This window comes from Nicotiana tomentosiformis, chromosome 5 (genome assembly GCF_000390325.3).
Source record: "Nicotiana tomentosiformis chromosome 5, ASM39032v3, whole genome shotgun sequence".
NCBI lineage: Eukaryota > Viridiplantae > Streptophyta > Magnoliopsida > Solanales > Solanaceae > Nicotiana > Nicotiana tomentosiformis.
In genome coordinates, this window is record NC_090816.1 from 36,941,032 (window position 1) to 36,961,948 (window position 20,917).

The 20,917-nt window shown below is 42.0% G+C and overlaps 1 protein-coding gene and 1 non-coding gene across 2 annotated transcripts; both read left to right on the forward strand.

Annotated features, from left to right (window-relative positions):
• The first annotated feature begins 1,548 nt into the window (after positions 1–1,548).
• Positions 1,549–2,733, forward strand: LOC138892175 (uncharacterized). The gene is made up of 2 exons (XM_070175881.1): positions 1,549–1,725; positions 2,089–2,733. The coding sequence occupies exons 1-2, from the start codon at positions 1,549–1,551 to the stop codon at positions 2,731–2,733; spliced, it is 822 nt and encodes a 273-aa protein (XP_070031982.1).
• Positions 2,734–20,598: 17,865 nt separating this feature from the next.
• LOC117280389 (small nucleolar RNA R71) lies at positions 20,599–20,705 on the forward strand. Its single transcript, XR_004510928.1, has one exon. It is a non-coding gene; the product is annotated as a small nucleolar RNA R71 (small nucleolar RNA).
• The last annotated feature ends 212 nt before the right edge of the window (positions 20,706–20,917 follow it).

Consider the following 20,917-nt stretch of genomic DNA (forward strand, 5'->3'; position numbering starts at 1 on the left):
ACCCTGAATTTCATGTTATATGATTGGTTTTGAGGTGATGCACATGCAAGGTGACGGGCGTGTGGGCGTGCACCGTAAGAATTGTAACTTGGTAGATTCCATGGGACTGTATAGTTGAACAATCTTTTTGATACCCATATTTTCACCATGTGCTAGAACAATTAAGCTATCAGTCATGTTGGGACCCACAGAGGTCGTGTTACATGTTGAACTATTTGCTTAACTTGCCTTTTTATACTCAGTCACAGTTATTATTTGCATATCATATCTCAATCTCCGTTGTCCTTTATTGATACATCATATCATCATTGTTTGGACTGATTATCATGATTCTTGTGAACCTGAGAGACTGGAGAAACTAATTACTGAGTAAGGTTGAGGGTCTATTGTGAGTGATATTCATGGGATCGAGCTGCACGCCATAGCAGGCTTATTTGATTCATGTCGGGATTTGGCTTAATATTTCGCTTGGGCTGGATCGGCCCCTCTGGAGTCTGCACATCCACAATAGGCGTAGTTGCTAGCAATTTATTTACATTTAGGCTGGATCTGTCCTGGTTTTAGTTGCATTTGGGCGAGATCTGCCCTGGGTTGGATCTGTCCTAATCTGTGTTGAATTTTATTGCCAAACCTGAAAGCATGTCTAAATTTTTGTACCGTTACTTGTAGATTATGAATTTCTGAGATATCACTGTCATATTTTTCTATAACTTATCGTACTGTTAATGTTGTATGTTGACTGTAATACTTGAACGCGTCACTACTTTCAGTCCAAAAGTCAGATTTGTTACTTATTGAGTTGGTTGTACTCATGCTACACCCTACACCTCGTGTGCATATCCAGGTATTTTCGGTCAGGACGGTTGTTGATTCACAGAGTTCAGACATTCAGAGATCATCGAGGTAGCTGCTTTGGGCATCCACAATCCTTGACTCTCCTCCCCTATCCTTTAGTTTATTTATTTGGATATACTTTCCAGACAGTGTACCAGACTATGTCATTATGTAGATGCTCATATACTCAGTGATACCCAGATTTTAGGAAAACTTATGTGTTGATTTATGATATTTTATTCCGTTTTATGAGATTTTTATTTATTTAAATCATTTTAGTATATTTCAAAATTGAAGATGTTGGAAATGTCTAAGTAGTCGACTTGCCTAGTACCATGATAGACGACATCATGACATGTTCGAGTTTTGGGCCATGACAAATTGGTATCATAGCCTAGGTTACATAGGTATCACGAGTCATGAGCAGGTTTAGTAGAGCCTTGCAAAACCATTAGGATAACTTCACATTCTTGTATTATTGTTGTTCAAATTTGTTGATTTCGGCAACTAAACTTCTGTTATTCTATTCTCTCACAGATTGTGAGAAAGCATGCTACAGGGTAGGATATACAACCACCGGTACAACCGACTAGGGCCACGAGAGGCCGGGGTCGTGGTAGGGGAAGAGGTGCAGCTCGTACAGTAGCTAGAGCAGCACCTGCAAATCCACCAGCCGCCCCAGTTCAGAAGCAGGTTCCAGATGTGGTTGAGCCAATGGGTCCAGCTCAGGCACCAGCTGTGCCCATTGTGATTCCAGGCCTTCAGGAGGCTATAGCTCAGATATTGACTGTTTGTACTAGCCTTGCTCAGGCAGTTTCTGTTCAGACTGCACCAGCCACTTCTCAGGCCGAAGGAGGTACTCAAACTCCCACTGCCCGTACTCTAGAGCAGGTGATGCAGGGACTTCAGACCCCAGGTTTACTACCAGCTCACCCGGTTACAGTTGCTCAGGCCTAGGTGGGTCCCGTTATGACTAATGATGAGCAGAGGAGACTAGAGAGATTTGGGAGGATCCAGCCTCCATCATTCAGTAGGGCTGAGTCAAAGGATGCCCATAACTTCTTAGATAGGTGCCAGCGGATTCGTCGCACGGCAGGTATTCTGGAGACCAGTGGGGTCTCATTCACTACTTTTCAGTTTACTCGGGCTCCCATCAGATGATGGGAGGCCTATGTGAGGCGCAGGCCAGTCGGTGCAGCAGCACTTACATGGCATGAGTTCTCCGTTCTCTTCTTGGAGAAGTTTGTGCCACAGACCTGTAGGGCGAAGCTACACAGGCGGTTTGAGAAGCTATGTCAGGATGACATGTCTGTGACCCAGTATGAGATGAGGTTTTTAGAGTTGGCTCGTCATGCTATTTGGTTGGTTCCCATTGATAGGGAGAGGATTAGGACTTTCATTGATGGACTCTACTATCAGTACCCTTTTGTTATGACTCGGGAGAGTGTATCGGGTGCTACGTTCGATGAGTTGGTTGATATTGTTTGGCGACTAGAGATGGTTCATAGTCATGAGCGTGAGGAGAGAAAGGCCAAGATGCCTCGTGGTTCGGGTGGTTTCAGTGGTGTTCCTTCTAAGGGACAGTCCTACCACAGCAGGGGTCGTCCTTATAGGCCAACTCAGATAGCTCGTCTAGCTCATCGTGGTGTATCATCCAGCCATGGTTTGTACAGTGCTAGATCGGGTCAGTCATCTCTTAGTGCTTTCCCAGCTCAAAGTTCATCTCATGCCCCTTCAGTTCAGGGTTCATCTGCACCAGGTTCCTCTGGCAGTTATTCTGGTTCACGGATTACACCTCAGTATTTGCCACCATTTTTTGAGAGGGGATGTTTCGAATGTAGAGAGTTGGGTCATGTGAAGAAGTTTTGTCCCCACCTTATGGGAGGTCCAGCTCACTAGAGGAGTCAGGCCACAACTTCAGCACCAATTACTTCACCACCTGCCCAGCCAGCTCGGGGTGGGGCTCAAGCAGCTAGAGGTCGCCCTAGAGGTGGATGCCGGTTAGGTGGCGGTCAGGCCTGATTCTACGCTATTCCTGCTAGGCCATATGCCATTGCTTCAGACACAATGATCAAAGGTATTGTCTTAGTATGCCACAGGGATGCTTCTGTATTATTTGACCACGATTCCACTTATTCATATATATCATCATATTTTTCTCGTTATCTGGATATGCCCCGTGAGTCCTTAGCTTCATATGTTCATGTATCTACGCTAGTGGGCGATACTATTATTATGGACCATGTATATCGGTCATGTGTAGTGACTATTGGGGGATTGGAGGCTAGAGTTGATCTCTTATTACTTAGTAGGGTTGATTTTGATGTGATCTTGGGTATGGATTGGTTGTCTCCATGTCATGCTATTCTGGATTGTCAAGCTAAGACCGTGATATTGGCGATGTCGAGTTTGCTAAGGATAGAGAGGAGAGCTTCTCTAGATTATGTTCCCAGCAGGGTAATTTCATATTTGAAGGCCCAACGGATGGTTGAGAAGGGTGTTTGTCTTATTTGGACTTTTTGAGGTATGTTGTTGCTGATACTACTACTATTGACATTGTTCTGGTGGTGCGAGACTTTCCAAATGTGTTTTCTGCAGACCTGTCGGGCATGCCGCTCGACAGGGATACTGACTTTGGTATTGACTTGGTGCCGGGCATTCCGCCCATTTCTATTCCTCCGTATCGAATGACATCAGCTGAGTTGAAGGAATGGAAAGAACAGCTTTAGGAACTTCTTGATAAGGGGTTTATTAGGCAAGTGTGTCACCTTGGGGTGCACCGGTTCTGTTTGTGAAGAAGAAGGATGGTACTATGCAGATGTGCATCGAATATAGGCAGTTAAACAAAGTTACAATCAAGAACAAGTATCCTTTGCCACGTATTGAAGATCTATTTGACCAGCTTTAAGGAGAGAGGGTGTTCTCTAAGATTGATGTGCGGTCTGGATATCACTAGTTGAAGATTCAAGACTCGGATATTCTAAAGACGGCATTCAGGACTCATTATGGTCACTATGACTTCCTTGTGATGTCTTTTGGGCTGACCAATGCCCCAGCCACATTCATGCATCTGATGAACAGTGTATTTCAGCCTTATCTCGACTCGTTTGTCATAGTATTCATTTATGATATCCTAGTGTACTCACATAGCCAGGAGGAGCATGGCCATCATTTGAAGATTGTACTAAGCTAGCTAAGGGAGGAGAAGCTTTATGACAAGTTCTCCAAGTGTAAGTTTTGACTTAATTTGGTGGCGTTCTTGGGGCACGTGGTGTCTAGTGAGGGGATTAAGGTGGATCCAAAGAAGATAGATGCGGTTTAGAGTTGGCCCAAACGGTCCTCATCTACGGAGATTCGGAGATTTCTCGGCTTGGCCAATTATTATCGTCGCTTCGTGAAGGGTTTCTTGTCTATCGCATAGCCTTTGACCAAATTGACCTAGAAGGGTGCTCCTTTCAAAAGCTCAAGACTGCCTTGACCACAGCTCCAGTTCTAGTTTTGCCTTCAGCGTCAGGCTCTTATAAAGTGTATTGTGATGCTTCTCAGATTGGTATTGGGTATGTCTTGATGCTGGGGGGTAGAGTAATTGCTTATGCTTCACGTCAATTGAAGCCTCATGAGAAGAACAACAATGTCCATGATTTGGAGTTGGCTTCCTCGCTCATGCATTGAAGAATTAGAGACATTATCTCTACGGTGTGTCTTATGACGTATTTACGGATCACCAGAGTCTTCAGCATTTGTTCAAACAAAAGGATCAAAATTTGAGGCAGTAGAGATTGTTGGAGCTACAAAAGGACTATGATATCACCATTTTGTATCATCCTGGGAAGGCCAATGTGGTGGCCGATGCCTTGAGTAGAAAGGCGGTGAGTATGGGTAACCATGTATTTATTCCTGTCATTGCGAGACCTCTTGTAGTTGATGTCCAGGCCTTGGCCAACCAATTCATGAGATGTTTCAGAACCTAGTCGGGTTCTAGCTTGGGTGGTTTCTCGGTCTTCCTTAAATGATCGCATCAGAGAGTGCCAGTATGATGATCCTCATTCGCTTGTCCTTAAGGACACGGTTCAGCAGGGTGATGCCAGGGATGTTACTATTGGGGACGATGGGGTGTTGAGGATGTAGGGTCAAATTTGTGTGCCTAATGTAGATGGGTTACGTGAGTTGATTCTTGAGGAGGCCCACAGTTCGCGGTATTCCATTCATCCAGGTGGAGCGAATATGTACCAGGACTTGAGGCAGCACTATTGGTGGAGGGGGATGAAGAAGGATATAGTGGGGTTTGTAGGTTGGTGCCTTAACTACCCACAGATGAAGTATGAGCATCAGAGACCGCGCGAATTGCTTCAGAGGCTTGAGAATCCGGAGTGGAAATACGAGCGTATCACCATGGATTTTGTAGTTGGACTCCCACGGACTTCGAGGAAGTTTGATGCTATTTGGGTGATTGTGGATCGGCGGACCAAGTTCGTGCATTTCATCCCAGTTGGGACTACTTATTCTTTGGAGCGTTTCGCAGAGATTTACATCCGCAAGATTGTTGGCTTTCACGGTGTGCCAGTATCTATCATTTCAGATCGGGGCACGCAGTTTACATCGTAGTTTTGGAGAGCCGTGCAGTGAGAGTTAGGCACACAGGTTGAGTTGAGTACAATATTTCACCCTCAGACGGACGGGTAGTCCGAGCATTCTATTCAGATATTGGAGGATATGCTACGCTCTTGTGTCATAGATTTTGGGGGTTCATGGGATCAGTTTCTGTCGCATGTAGAGTTTGCCTACAACAACAGCTACTAATCGAGCATTCAGATGGCTTCGTATAAGGCTTTGTATGGGAGATGGTGTCGGTCTCCGGTGGGATGGTTTGAGTCAGGTGAGGCTAGGCTATTGGGTACTGACTTGGTTCAGGATGCTTTGGACAATGCTAAATTGATTCAGGATTGGCTTCGCATGGCGCAGTCTAGACAGAAGAGTTACGCCGATCGGAAGGTTCGTGATGTTGCTTACATGGTTGGGGATAAGGTACTGCTCAAGGTTTCACCCATAAAGGGTGTTATGAGGTTCGGGAAGAGGGGCAAGTTGAGCCCTTAGTATATTGGGTCGTTTAAGGTGCTTCAGAGGATTAGGGAGGTGGCTTACAAGCTTGCCTTTCCGCCTAGTTTGTCGAGTGTTCATCCAGTATTTCATATTTCTATGCTCTGGATGCATGTCGGCGATCCGTCTCATGTTCTGGATTTCAGCATGGTTCAGCTGGATGGTGATTTGACTTATGATATGGAGCCGGTGGCCATTTTGGATCGGCGGGTTCGAAAGTTAAGGTCAAAATACATGGTTTCAGTGAAGGTGCAGTGGATAGGTTAGCTAGTTGAGGAGGCTACTTGGGAGATCGAGCGGGAGATGCGGAGTAGATATCCATGCCTATTTGAGACTCTAAGTACGTTTCTAGACCCGTTGGAGGACGAACGTTTGTTTAAGATGGGGAGGATGTAATGACCCGGCCGGTCGTTTTGAGAGTTATAGCCTCGTTCCCCCATTTACTATTCATTTTATGCTTAATAATTCTTATGCTCAAGGTTTGAAAGTTTAAGTTGAAAAGGGTGAACGGATGTGAAATATGTGTAAATGGCTCCAGAATAGAGTTTTGATAATTCTGATAGCTTCGTTGGGTGATTTTGAACTTAAGAGTATGTCCGAATAGTGAGTTGGAGGTTCGTAGTTGAATTAGGCTTGAAATGATGAAAGTTGGAAAATTAGAGGCTTTGGAAGTTTAGAAGTTTGACCGAGAGTTGACTATGTGGTTACCGGGCTCGGATTGTGGTTTTGGGAGTTGGAGTAGTTCTGTTGTATCATTTATGACTTGTGTGCAAAATTTGAGGTCAATCAGACTTGATTTGATAGGTTTCGGCATCGATTATAGAAGTTGGAATTCCTTAGTTTTCATTAGGCTTGAATTGAGGTGCGATTCGTGTTTTTTATGTTGTTTGATGTGATTCGAGGGCTCGACTGAGTTTGTATCGTGTTTTAGGACTGGTTGGTGTGCTTGGTTGAGGTCCCGGGGGCCTAGGTTGGAGTTCGGATGGTTAACTGATCAAGTTTGGATTTTGAAAGACTGTTGAAGCTCACCAGGTCTGGTGCAATCGCACCTGTGCAGTTTTCATCGAAGGTGCGAGCAGGGGACCGCAGATGCGGCTTGGAGATGAGTGTGCAGTGGTCGCTGATGCGGAGTAAGGAACACAGAAGCGATCTCAGAGAGGAAGTTATGGAGCACAAATGCGAAGGGAGTTCTACATATGCGGACTCGCACCTGTACTTGTGGGATCGCCGAAGCGAAGGCAGAGATGCTAGGCTTGGTCGCAGAAGCGGAGAAATGTCCGCACCTCCGGAACCGCAGATGCGGTTAAGTGGGTCGCATGTGCGAAAGAACTGGCAGTGTTATAATCGAAGGGGTTTCGAGAATTTTCTCATTTTGGACTTTGCAAACTAGGATTGGGGCGATTTTTAAGAGGGATTTTGAGGGGTTCTTGAGGTAAGTCACTTGTAATCATTTTTGTTCAATAAGTTTGGTTCCCATTGAATTTCCCACCTAGTTTGTGTGTTTTTGAGGTGTAATTTTGGGAGATAAGGCTAGGGATTTGGAGAGATTAATTTGGGGATTTGAGTGGTGATTTGTATCAGAATTTGGTAAACTTGGTACGGTTGGACTCGTGGTTGAATGGGCGTCCGGATTTTGTGACTTTTATTGGATTCTGAGACGTGGGCTCGGGGGTCTGCTTTGAGATGACTTTTTGACTTTTCATTAAGAATTTTGTATTTTCTTATGGAATTGATTCCTATAGCTTGAGTTGATCGTATCGAATTGTTTGTGGCTAGATTGGAGGCATTCGGAGGCCGATTCGCGAGTCAAGGGCTTGATGGAGTAGAGTTTTGCACAGTTTTAGGTAAGTAACACTTCTAAACTTGGTTTAGAGGGCATGAAATCCCGAATTTCGTGCTAAGGTGACGCACATGTTAGGTAACGGGCGTGTGTGCGTGCATCATAAGAATTGTTACTTGGTCGATTCCATGGGACTGTATAGTTGAATAATCTTATTGATACCCGTATTTTTACCATGTGTTAGAACAATTGAGCTATCAGTCATGTTAGAAATCCTGCTTAGGCTACGTGTTGGTACTTTTGGGACCCACAGAGGTCGTGTTACATGTTGAACTATTTTTTTAACTTGCCCTTTTAAACTCAGTCGCAATTATTATTTGCATATCATATCTCAGTCTCTGTTGTCCTTTATTGATACATCATATCATCATTGTTTGGGTTGATTATTATGATTCTTCTGAGCCCGAGATATTGGAGAGATTAATGACTGAGTGAGGCTGAGGGTCTATTGTGAGTGATATTCATGAGATCGGGTTACACGCTGCAGTAGGCCTATTTGATTCGTGCCAAGATTTGGCTTATTATAAAGCTTGGGCTGGATCGGCCCCTCCGGAGTCTGCACATCCACAATGGATGTAGTTGCTAGCAATTTAGTTACATTTGGACTGGATTTGCCCTGGTTTTATTTGCATTCTGGCTGGATCTGCCCTGTTCTATGTTGAATTTTATTGCAAAACCTGAAAGCATGTCTAAATTCTTGTAATGTTACTTGTAAATTATGAATTTCTTAGATATCACTGTTATATTTTTCTGCAACTTTCCGTACTGTTAATGTTGTATGTGGACTGTAATAATTGATCCCATCAGTACTTTTAGTCCAAAGGTTAGATTTATTACTTATTGAGTTGGTTGTACACACACTACACCCTACACCTTGTGTGCAGATCCAGGTGTTTCCGGTAATGGCGGTTACTTATTCACAGAGTTCAGACATTCGGAGATCATCGAGGTAGCTGCTTTGGGCGTCCGCAGTCCTTGACTCTCCTCCCCTATCCTTCAGTTTATTTATTTGGTTCTACTTTCCAGACAGTGTACCAGACTATATCATTATATAGATGCTCATGTATTCAGTGACACCCTGGTTTTGATAAAACTTATATGTTAAGTTATGGTATTCTATTCCGTTTTATGAGATATTTATTTATTTAAATCGTTTTAGTATATTTCAAAGTTGAAAGTGTTGGAAATGTCTGAGTAGTCGGCTTGCCTAGTACCATGATAGGTGCCATTACGACAGGTTAGATTTTGGGTCGTGACAGAGTACGCCGACCCCATGTACTCAATAAGTAACAGAACTAACCTTGGGCTGAAAGCAGTGACTAGCTCAGAAGAAGACAATCAGAGTCCAATATAATGACAACACAGGTTAAATGATGACAGAAACAATAAGCAACTTAGAGAAATTATAATCATCAGCTCGTTCATGTTACAAAAATTTAGATATCCTTTCAAGTTCATTAATTAAAGCCCAACACTGATAGGAATATGTCAGTTACAGCTAGCATGAGGAATGGTACATCGCTATGCTTACATGTCAGATATGCATGCAAAATGAATGATTTCACGGTCATATCCCCAAGTACTCACACTCTCAGAAATACTCAATTTGTCTGCCAAATGCCCACACACAATCACTCATCACTATATGGGTGCCTGGCATCAATGCCCCTTGCCAATATATATATATATATATATATATATATATATATATATATATATATATATATATATATATATATATATATATATATATATATATATATATATATATATGTGGCTCGATGCGCCGTGCAACCCGATCCACATAATAGTCGTCAAGCCAATATGGCCTGATGCGCCGTGCAGCCTGATCCATAATAACACTTAGAACTCAGCTTGCAGGCCCACCTCAGTAATCAATCTCTCAAGTCTCAAGGGCTCACAATAATAACATGTGAGGTAATAGTGAATGATAATAGAGACTGGGATATGATATGTAAATTAAGAATCGTGACTAAGTATATAATTACATATAAAGCAGATAACTCAAAACAGTAGAAATCAACCCGGATTACCACGGTGCACGCCCACACCTCACCTAGCATGTACATCACCCCAATACAACACAAATAACATGTTTTCCAGGGATCAATACCCTCAATTTCAAGTTTAGAAATGTTACTTACCTCAAAGCGTGCAACTCAATGATCCAACAAACCCTTGACATGCAAATCGGCCTCCGAGCGACTCGAATCTAGCTAAATAATTCCATCAATAATAGCCTTAGGAAACAATTCCAAAAGATAAAAATAAGGTCCAAAACCAAAATTAAAAAGTCAACCCCAAAAGTAAACCTCGGGCCAGTTCTCGGAACCCAACAAAATTCAAGAATTCCGAACAACCATTCGATAACGAGTCCAACCATACTAAAATCATCCAATTCTAATCACAAATCGACCCTCAAATCCCTAAATCTCACTCTCCAATACATAGTCCAAAATTTCCCAAATTTTACCTCAAACACACATAATCTAGGTGCAAAAATCAATGGGTAAACAATATTTATCAATAAAAGTGATGAATCTTCACTTGCCTCTGAAATTTAAGCCAAAAGTCTCTCAAAACCCGCTCCTAGCCGAGCTCCACAAGTCCAAAATGAGAGAAAAAATCGAAACCCTTTGTTTATAACTTGTACTAGTCAATTCGCACATGCGGCTCACTTAACTGCATCTGCGGTTCTGCAAGTGCGGCCAAACTCCACATCTACGATCCATCAGTGGACTCAGACCTTCTACATCTGCACGTCTGCTTCTGCAGACAAACATCGCACCTGCGCTTCCGCATATGCGACTCCCCATCCGCATTTGCGAGCATGACCTTTGCCCAACTCAACTTTGCTTATGTAGAAAATATAAAGCATCAGCGGGCTCGCAGATGCAGCACATTCCTCGCACCTGCGATCAATCAGCAGCCTAGCCAAACATGCACCTGTGATCCCAAGGCCGCTTCTACGGCATCGGACCTTCGGAATATCCCTCGCAGGTGCGATTGCACCAGAACTAAAACTTTAGCATTTTTCCTAAGTCCAAATCTCTATCCAATTTCGATACGAATCACATCTGAGGCCCTCGGGACCCCATCTAAACGTACCAACATGTCCTAAAACATGATATGAACTTAGTTGAAGCCTCAAATCACATCAAACAACATCAAAATCACGAATCGCGCCCTAATTCAAGCCTAATGAACTTCCAACTTCTAAAAGTAATATCGAATCATATCAAACCAACTTTGATTGACCTCACATTTTGAAAAATAGTCATAAATGACATAATGGACCTAATCCAACTTTCGAAACCAAAATCCAAACCCGGTATCAACAAAGTTAACTCTCGATCAAACTTCTCAACCTTCCAAACCAACCTACAGACCTCCAAATCAATATCCATACATACACCTAAGTCTAAAATAACCCTACAAAGCTATTAGAATCATCGAAACTCCATTCCGGAGTCGTCTACACAAAAGTCAAACTCCGGTCAACTCTTTCAACTTAAGCTTCCAACCTTAGAATTAAGTGTCGCAATTCACTCCGAGACCACCGCGAAACCAATCCAACCACCCCAGCAAGTCACATGACCACAAATGAACATAGAGGAAGCGGTAAATGGGGGAACAGGGCTACAATTCACAACACAACCGGCCGTGTTGTTACATTCTCCCTCTCTTAAACAAACGTTCGTCCTCGAACAGGTCTAGAATCATACCTAGAGTATCAAATAGGTGTGGATAACTGCTCCATATCTCCCGTTCGGTCTGCCAAGTAGCCTCCACGAATAGTTGGACCTTCTACAGAACTTTCACTAAAGCTATATTCTTTGATCTCAATTTTCGAACTTGCCGATCCAAAATGGCCACCGGCTCCACATCATAAGTCAAAACCCCATCTAACTGAACCGTGCTGAAATCCAAAACATGTGACGGATCACCATAATACTTTCGGAGCATAAAAACATAAAACACTAGGTGAACACCCGATAGACTAGGTGCCAATGCAATCTTGTAGGCCACCTCTCCAATCCTCTTAAGCACCTCAAAAGGGCCGATATACTGAGTGCTCAATGTGCCCTTCTTCTCGAACCTCATCACACCCTTAATGGGCGAAACTATGAGCAATACCTTCTCTCCCACCATATATGAAACATCACGAACCTTCCAATCAGCATAACTTTTCTGTCTAGATTTTCTATACGAAGCCAATACTGAATCTACTTGACTTTTTCAAAGGCATCGCGAACCAGATTAATGCCCAGCAACCTAGCCTCCCCCGGCTCAAACCAACCAACTGGAGATCGACATGACCTCCCAGATAAGGCCTCATAAGGAGCCATCTGAATACTCGATTGGTAGTTATTGTTGTAGGCAAACTCTACAAACGGTAGAAACTGATCCCAAGAACCCCTGAAATCTAATAATACAGGCGCGTAGAATATCCTCCAAAATCTAAATGTTGCACTCAGACTGTCCGTTCGTCCAGGATTGGAATGTTGTACTCAACTCAACACATGTTCCCAACTCTCACTGCACTTCTCTCCAAAATGATGATGTGTACTATGTTTCTCGGTCGGAAATAATGAAAACCAGCACACCACGAAGATGAACAATCTCATGAATATAGCTCTGAGCCAGCCGCTCCAAAGAATATGTAGTCATAACCGAAATTAAATGCGCAGACATAGTTGACCGGTCCACAATTACCCAAACTACATTAAATTTCTTCAAAGTTTGTGGGAGCCCAACAACGAACTCCATGATAACATGCTCCCATTTCCACTCAGGAATCTGAAGTCTCTGAAGCAAATCGCCTGGCCTCTGATGCTCGTACTTCACTTGCTTTCAGTTCAAACACCGAGCCACATACTCCACTATATATTTCTTTATTCTTCTCTACCAATAGTGTTGCCTAAAGTCCTGATACATCTTGGCGGCACCCGGATGAATGGAATACCGCGAACAGTGGGCCTTCTCAAGAATCAACTCATGCAGCCCATCCACATTGGGCACACAAATTAGACCTTGCATCCGCAATACCCCATCATCTCCAATAGAAACCTCCTTAGCATCAACGTGCTGCACCATGTCCTTAAGGACAAGCAAATGGGAGTCGTCATACTGACGTGCTCTGATGCGCTCAAACAAAGAAGACAGAGAAGCCACACAAGTAAGAACCCGGTTAGGCCCCAAAATATCTAAGCTCACAAACTGATTGGCCAAAGCCCGAGCATCTGATGCTAGAGGTCTCTCACCAACTAGAATATATGCAAGGCTACCCATACTCACAACCTTTTTACTCAAGGCATCGGCCACCACATTGGCCTTCCCAAGATAATACAGAATGATGATATCAAAGTCTTTTAACAACTCCAACCACCTATGTTGCCTCAAGTTTAGATCATTTTGCTTAAACAAGTGCTACAGACTCCAATGAACTGTGAATAACTCACAAGACACGCCATAGATATAGTTCCTCCAAATCTTTAATGCATGAACAATAGCTGCCAACTCAAGATCATGAACATGGTAGTTCTTCTCATGAGGCTTCAGCTATCGCGAAGCATAAGCAATCACTCTACCCTCCTTTATCAAGACACACTCAATGCCAATCCGCGAAGCATCACAATAAACTATATATGAACTCGATGCGGACGACAAAACTAGAATTGGAGTTGTGGTCAAAACAGTCTTGAGTTTCTGAAAGCCCTTCTCACACTCATCATATCACCTGAACGGGTCACCCTTCTGGGTCAATCTAGTCAATGGTGCATCAATGGACAAGAAACCCTCTACAAAATAGCGATAATAACCGGACAAGCCAAGAAAACTCCGAATCTGAGTAGCTGAAGACTGTCTGGTCCAACTCTGACATGCCTCAATCTTCTTCAGATCTACCTTGATCCCCTCACTGGATACCACGTGACCCAAGAACGCTACAGAATCAAGCCAAAACTCACAGTTGGAGAATTTAGCATGTAGCTTCTTCTCCCTCAATATCTGGAGTACAATCCTCTGATGTTACTCATGATCCTCCTGTCTACGTGAATACACCATTATATCATTAATGAATACTATGACAAAAGAATCAAGATATGGCTAGAATACATTATTCATCATATGCATAAATGATGCTACGGCATTGGTCAGGTCCTGAATGTTGTCTTCAAAATATTAGAATCCCGAATCTTCAACTGATGATACCCAAACCTCAAATCAATCTTCAAAAACACTCTAGCTCCCTGAAGCTAGTCAAATAAGTCATCAATGTGCGGTAGTTGGTACTTCTTCTTAATTGTAACTTTATTCAACTGCCTATAATCAATGCACATCTACATGGTACCATCCCTCTTCTTCACAAATAGAACCAGTGCACCCAAGGCGACACACTAGGCCTGATAAAACCCTTATCAAGTAGCTCCTGAAGTTGTTCTTTCGATTCCTTCAACTCTGCTGGTGCCATTCGATATGGAGGAATATAGATGGGCTGAGTGCCCGGCACCACGTCAATACCAAAATCAATATCCCTGTTGGGTGGCATGCCTGGCAGGTCTACAGGAAACATATTTGGAAAGTCTCACACTACCAAAACGGACTCAATAGTAGGAGTATCCTCATCAACATCCCTCACAAAGGCCACATATGCCAACCATCCCTTCTCAATCATCCGTTGAGCCTTTAAGTATGAAATCACTATACTGGGAACATAATCCGGGGAACCTCTCCACTCAACCCTAGGCAATCCCGGTATTGCCAACGTGATGGTCTTAGCATGACAATCCAGAATAGCGTGACATGGTGACAACCAATCCATGTCTCAAATCATGTCAAAATCAACCATGCTAAGTAATAAAAGATCAACTCTTGTCTACAATCCCCTAATAGTTAGCACACACGACCGATACACATGGTCCACAACAGTATAATCACCCACTAGCTTAGATACATGAACATGCATAACTAAAGAATCATGGGACATGCCCAAATAATGAGCAAAGTATGATGATACATATGAATAAGTGGAACCAGGGTCAAATAATACTGAGGAATCCATGTGGCACACTGAAACAATACCTGTGATCAATGCGACTGAAGCGACTGCATCTAGCTTGGCGGGAAAAGTATAGCATCGAGCCTGACCACCACCTGATCAACCTACCCCTCTAGGGACATCTTAAACATCCTGAGTCCTACCCCAAGCTGGCTTAGCGGGTGGTGAAGTAACTGGTGCGAAAGTCATAGCCTATCCTCCCTGCTGAATTGGACCTCCCATAAGACGTGGGCAATACCTCCTCATATGTCCCAATGCTCCACGATCGAAACAACCTCGATCAAGAGATGGCAGCAGGGCCTGAACCAGACCTCAAGAATCAAAATAGCTACAAGAAGAACCTGGTACTGATGAACCCTAAATTGTTGGAGCACGAGATGAAATCTGAGTTGGGAGGGCGCTGAAAGATAACTGACCCAGACGAGCACTGTATGAACCATGACTAGCTGATGCACCACAATGAACCGGGCGAGCCATTTGAGCACGCCTATAAGGATGACCCCTGCTGTGATGTGACTGACCTCCAGATGAAGAACCACTGAAACCACCTAAAAAACATATCCGCTTTCCCTCCTACTCCTTACGCTCAAGCCTGCAAACCAACTCCAAGTGCCTAGATATCTCAACCCCCATTTGTCTCGGCCTCTCGAGCCAAACTGAAGCGTAAGCTGAAGTTGAGGCCATCAATGAACCTCCTAATCCACTCTCTCGCTCTCTCTGTAGGAACCAACCAAACTATATGACGGGCTAGATCTGCGAACCTCATCTCATACTGAGTTACTATTATACCGTCCTGGCATAGCTGCTCAAACTACTTACGCAACTCCTTTCTTCGAGTCAAGAGAATAAACTTCTTGACGAGCTCGAAGCACATACTTAAATTACGCTCGATAATTAAATATAGTATAGTATATTATTGTATCCACAGGGATTGGATTTAAATAATATTCTCGTAGTTTCTAGCTTGATTGCTATCCAAGATGATCAATAATTGAGATTTATATGATTTCTAACTAAAATTAACTAAGAGTCTAAAGCTATTGACTAATGACAATCGAAACAAAGAATAAGGAAAGAAAGATATCAGCGGGAGAATATAGGATTTTGATAGGATAGGTGCAAGATAATTGTTTGGGACCTAACTCTAGATAATTCACTTCTAATGTTCAAATGAGTCTATCAAATTCACTCAATTATTAGTTCAAACTTTCAGCAAAAACTCCTCTCTCGATTAAGTTTTAACCTCCCAAGATGAACCAATTTAAGCACGTGAAGATATGCAAGAATGCGTAATGGATTGGTCTTTAGGAGAACCTCTCTCGATTATCCTCCTAACTAGGTTTAATCAATGATTCAACTAGCCTCTTTCGATTACTAAGAAGAATTAATAAACTCAACCAACAGTATAATGCAAAGATATCACAAGTTATGCCTCTCTCAATTACATGATCTAGTGAATATAGATGCAACAATTAAATCATCCAAAAATGCTTCAATACATAAAACTAGAGTTATAATCTACAAACAATCATCAATACATCAAATCCATCAAACCCTAAAGAGAACTACTCCATAGATATGGAGACATTCATCACAAATAAAATTAAAGTATAGGAAAACATAAATTCAATCCAAACTCGGGTCTAGAGTGAGGAAGGAATGACGAAATCCTTATGCTCGTGTTCTTCCAACTCCTCCTTAACCTCCTTAGGTCGAATATGTATCCAAAACAATCCAGAAATAACATTTTTTCATGTATTTATACCAAGTAGGGTCGGGCCCAAACGAAATCACCCTTTCCTAGCCGAAATAGGAAAACCTGCAAACATAATGCTTTTCATGTGTTACTATGCTATGCCCAGTGCGTAGCATTAGTGCAATTTTCTCGGTCGTAAACTCTCTGAACTTAGATTGTCTGATAGAATTTTGTACTGATGCCACGCACTATGCCTAGCATTTGTGTATTTTTCTGTCAGACCCAAAAATTACAAGTCTCTGAACTTCTCAAATTTCTGACGCACATTTGCATTGATGCGTCGCACAGTGCTACGCATGGTGCGTCGCATTAGTGAATTTCCTCATAGTGTTGCTTCTTCCTTGATTTTTGACGTCCAGAAGTGATCCTCAAACCTCGAACATGATCTCGGCTTGATCCCTTGGGCTTTTACTCAGATTTCAAATCTCCAATTATTTGATTTAGCTCTACAACATCTACATAACTCGGAATCATTTCTACAAGGCATAAAATATGCAATAAGTGCAAAATACTATCAATTAAAGCTCAAAACAAGTAAAGTGCAGTAAATTAGAATGCAATAAGCTACTAAAACACGAGATTATAGCCTACCATCAATACCCCTCACTTAAACCATTGCTCGTCCTCGAGAAATCAGACTACACTCCATATAGATATGACATTTTTAAACAACTCTCCTAACTCATTATACCAAGAATATTTAAAATAGATTAAGCACAATACAGTAACATCCTCGCCTCAAGATTTGACTCACAAGCACCACGCATTATTTATAACCCTCTCACTTACTCTAACATAGAGGTCAACGACATTACCTTTCCTTCGTAAATCAAGTGCCCTCACATAACAATGGAGAGTAGTTACACACACAATATAATTTAAGAACAATTAGGAACTCAAGATAGAAAGAATTCGCTCACTCTCAGAAACAACATTCATGTGCCACAAAAGACGTACCATAAGCTTGTCCGTAGTGTAATACTATACTAATTGAGCTCATTCAGTCAAGGATCAAGTACGACTTTAATTGGTTGAAATGTAGGCTGCGGGACGGGTAGGATACATTTATATATAAGAGTTACTACACCTCCCTAAGCACTTTAATACATACAATTAACCATTCAAAACCCCACACTTATGTCAAACCATAACTCCACCTTCACATCAACATACATTAACTCCCTACTTCTTTAAGCACAAATACATCAAGTGTTACTACTATCAAGGAATATTCAATTCAAGTGGCTCTTACTTTGTTTTAAAATAGTGCACATTTCTCTTTATTTCATTAGTTCCACTCAAAAGCAAATCCAACCACCCCACACTTCAACTTTTGCAAAGTTCATATCAAATTCAAGTGCTCACGAGAGCTAAAAGGTTCAAATAGATGGTCAATTCAAACAAATAGGTAGGGCTTGTAATGTGGTTGCCAAAGAAACAGGATTATAGGCTCAATGGGGTTAACTAAGATACATAACAATTAGGTGGATAAAAGCATATGATTGGCTCAACAAAGAAATGCCTATATCACTTCCAAGACTAAATAAAACTACTATTTCGCTTTGCAAACACACGGGGCAAGTTCTAGACATCAAATGCAATGCATAGAATAACATAAAACCTCACACCCACATGGCACATAACTCACTCAGGATCGGATTATCAAGACACTCTAGTCAAAGCAGTTAAGCAAAGTTAAGATCATACAATTTAAGGTACTTATACAAGAGTCAAAAACTAAGCCTAAGCGTCACAACTAAAGCACTTACTTTTCTCAAGGCATAATAGAGTCAAGAGATATAGTTTTCCATTCAAATCATAGCACAATGTTTAATACTTTACTACAAAACATAAACTAACTACACCCGGTTCAAATAAAACCCTTGGAAAAGAATTGCCGCCCAAAGAAAAACCAAGGGGGAATGAATACACTACCTAACAAATGAAAATATTTTTGTCTTTTTTCTTCAACTTTAATCCCTCAAGAAACATGTCAAATGATATCTATCATCGGGAAAAATCAAAAACAATTCAAATTTTTATGGTTTTTTTTTCTATCTCTAACTACTACAACTAGCAAAAAGAAAACTAAAATACATACATACATACAAATATCCCCCACCCCACACTTTAAGTTGCGGCATGTCCCCATGACACACAATTAAAAAGCATAAGGTAGAGGAAACTTCCCTGAATATCTAGTCGGGGTCTGAGTCGAAATCGGGATCCATTCCTCGCCTTCGAACTAATGCGCACATCCATGCAGACAACTTCTTCTCGGCCTTTTTGGGGTACACCCCACACGTATCTTTCTTGCTCACTGTAGCCTTTTCCTTTGAGCCCTTCACTTTCCACTCAACACTCGTAGCTGGTTTTTTCTTTTTTACCCTCTTTTCTACATTCATATCAAACGTCATCGTCTCCTTACCCACTCTAAGAATGAGTTTCCTCTCGTGTATATCTAGTATAGCTCTTTCCGTCTCTAAGAATGGTCTTCCTCGGATGAGTGAGACCTCTTTGTTCTCCTCCATATTAACCACTATAAAATCTACATGAAATATAAACTTATCCACCCGAACTAACACATCTTCCACTATCCCCTCGGGTATTAAGGTCGTTTCATCTGCTAGCTGCAAAGATATTAGCACCGACCTTATCTCTCTAATCTCCTTCTCTAGTTTCCTGTAAATAGATAGAGACATTAAGTTAATTGATGCACCAGAATCAAATAAAGACTTATCAAAATTTATAGTCCCTAAAGAGCAAGGTATAGTAAAACTCCCTGGATTTTCACACTTTTATGGGAGTTTATTTTGCAATATAGCACTGCAATTCTCTGTAAGCTTGACCACTGAGGTCTCCTCTATTTTCCTCTTCTTTGTCAGGATCTCCTTCATAAATTTGGCAGAAGCAGGAATTTGTGAGAGCACTTCTGTAAATGGTAAGTTTACATGGACTTGTTTTAGCACATCCAGAAATCTCTCAAACTGCTTGTCCAACTTTTCTCTATATAGATTTTAAGGGAAAGGTAAAGCAGGCATATGCTCGCTCCTCTCAGGTTCCTCCCTTCATGATTTTTCTTACTTCTTCTTCTTCTCATTTTTCATTGGTCCTTTCTTTTTCTTGTCATCATCACTTTTCAGCTGCTCCCCACTTTCATTTGCAATTATCACATCTTTTTGGATTGGGATGGGATGCTTCAACACTTGCCCACTTCTCAAGGTCACAGCATTCACTGTGTCTTTGGGATTTCTCTCAGTATCAGTGGGGAGAGTTCCTGGAATCTTCTCAGAAAATAGAGTGGCTAGCTGCCCAACCTGTCTTTCCAAGTTTCAAAAACCAGTTGCTATTTCTTTGATCGCTGCTCTATGTTCCCGTATAGCTGTGCTATGAGTTTCAAGCCTCTCATCAGTTTTCAAAATTAAGACTTTCATGAGATCTTCTATGCCTGACTGAATGGGCTGTTGAGGCTGAAATTGCGGCCTCTGCTAATTTTAGAATGCTGGAGCTCCTTGTCCCTGGGGTCTAGAGTTATTTTGTTGCCATGCATTCCCGTTACCCCCAGGTGAACTCCATGAAAAACCGAGGTGCCTCTGACCCATTGCATTAAAATTATAGTTTTCCACAGCATTCACTTCCTCAGTTGAGGGTTGACACTCATGAGTAGGGTATCCTTTTCCACATATATCACAAGATGCATGAGGTTCACTCTGTATTGTAGCCAAGGTCAGCTTCCTTATTTCTTTAGCCATTACATCAAGTTGTACCTGCACAGATATATTAGCATCAACTTGGTTAACACTATTTGATTTTCTTCTTTCAGCACTCTCACAGGGCCACTGATTAGCATCTTCAGATAACTCATCAAGAATTGTAACTATCTCCTCTGGAGTCTTCTTCATCAACGGCCCTCCAGCTGTATTGCTCAATGTTCTACGTGAGGCCGGTGTCAATCTATCCCAAAAGTCCTGGAGTAACATCCAGAGTTCTATTCCGCTATGTTGACACTTTCTAACAATCTCCTTAAACCTCTCCCATGCTCCAAAAATGGTTTCATTTTCTTTCTGACAGAAGTTATGGATTTCTCTTCTAAACTTGCCCGTCTTAGCTGAGGAGAAATATTTATCAAGGAATTTTCTTGTTATCTCCTCCCATGTTCTAATTGATCCCATGGGTAAGCTTCGAAGCCACTACTTTGCATCATCTTTAAGAGAAAAGGGGAATGCCCTTAGACACACTACATCTTGTGATACACCATTGTATTGAAATATGTTCATAATCTCCTCGAAATCCATTAGATGTGTGTTTG

Excerpts from the sequence above, each read along its gene's own strand:
- LOC138892175 (XM_070175881.1), top strand. The coding sequence starts at position 1,549 with ATGGGTCCAGCTCAGGCACCAGCTGTGCCCATTGTGATTCCAGGCCTT. Across the intron at positions 1,726-2,088 it reads CTGCCCGTACTCTAGAGCAG|ACCTGTAGGGCGAAGCTACA; the intron begins GTGATGCAGGGA and ends TTTGTGCCACAG.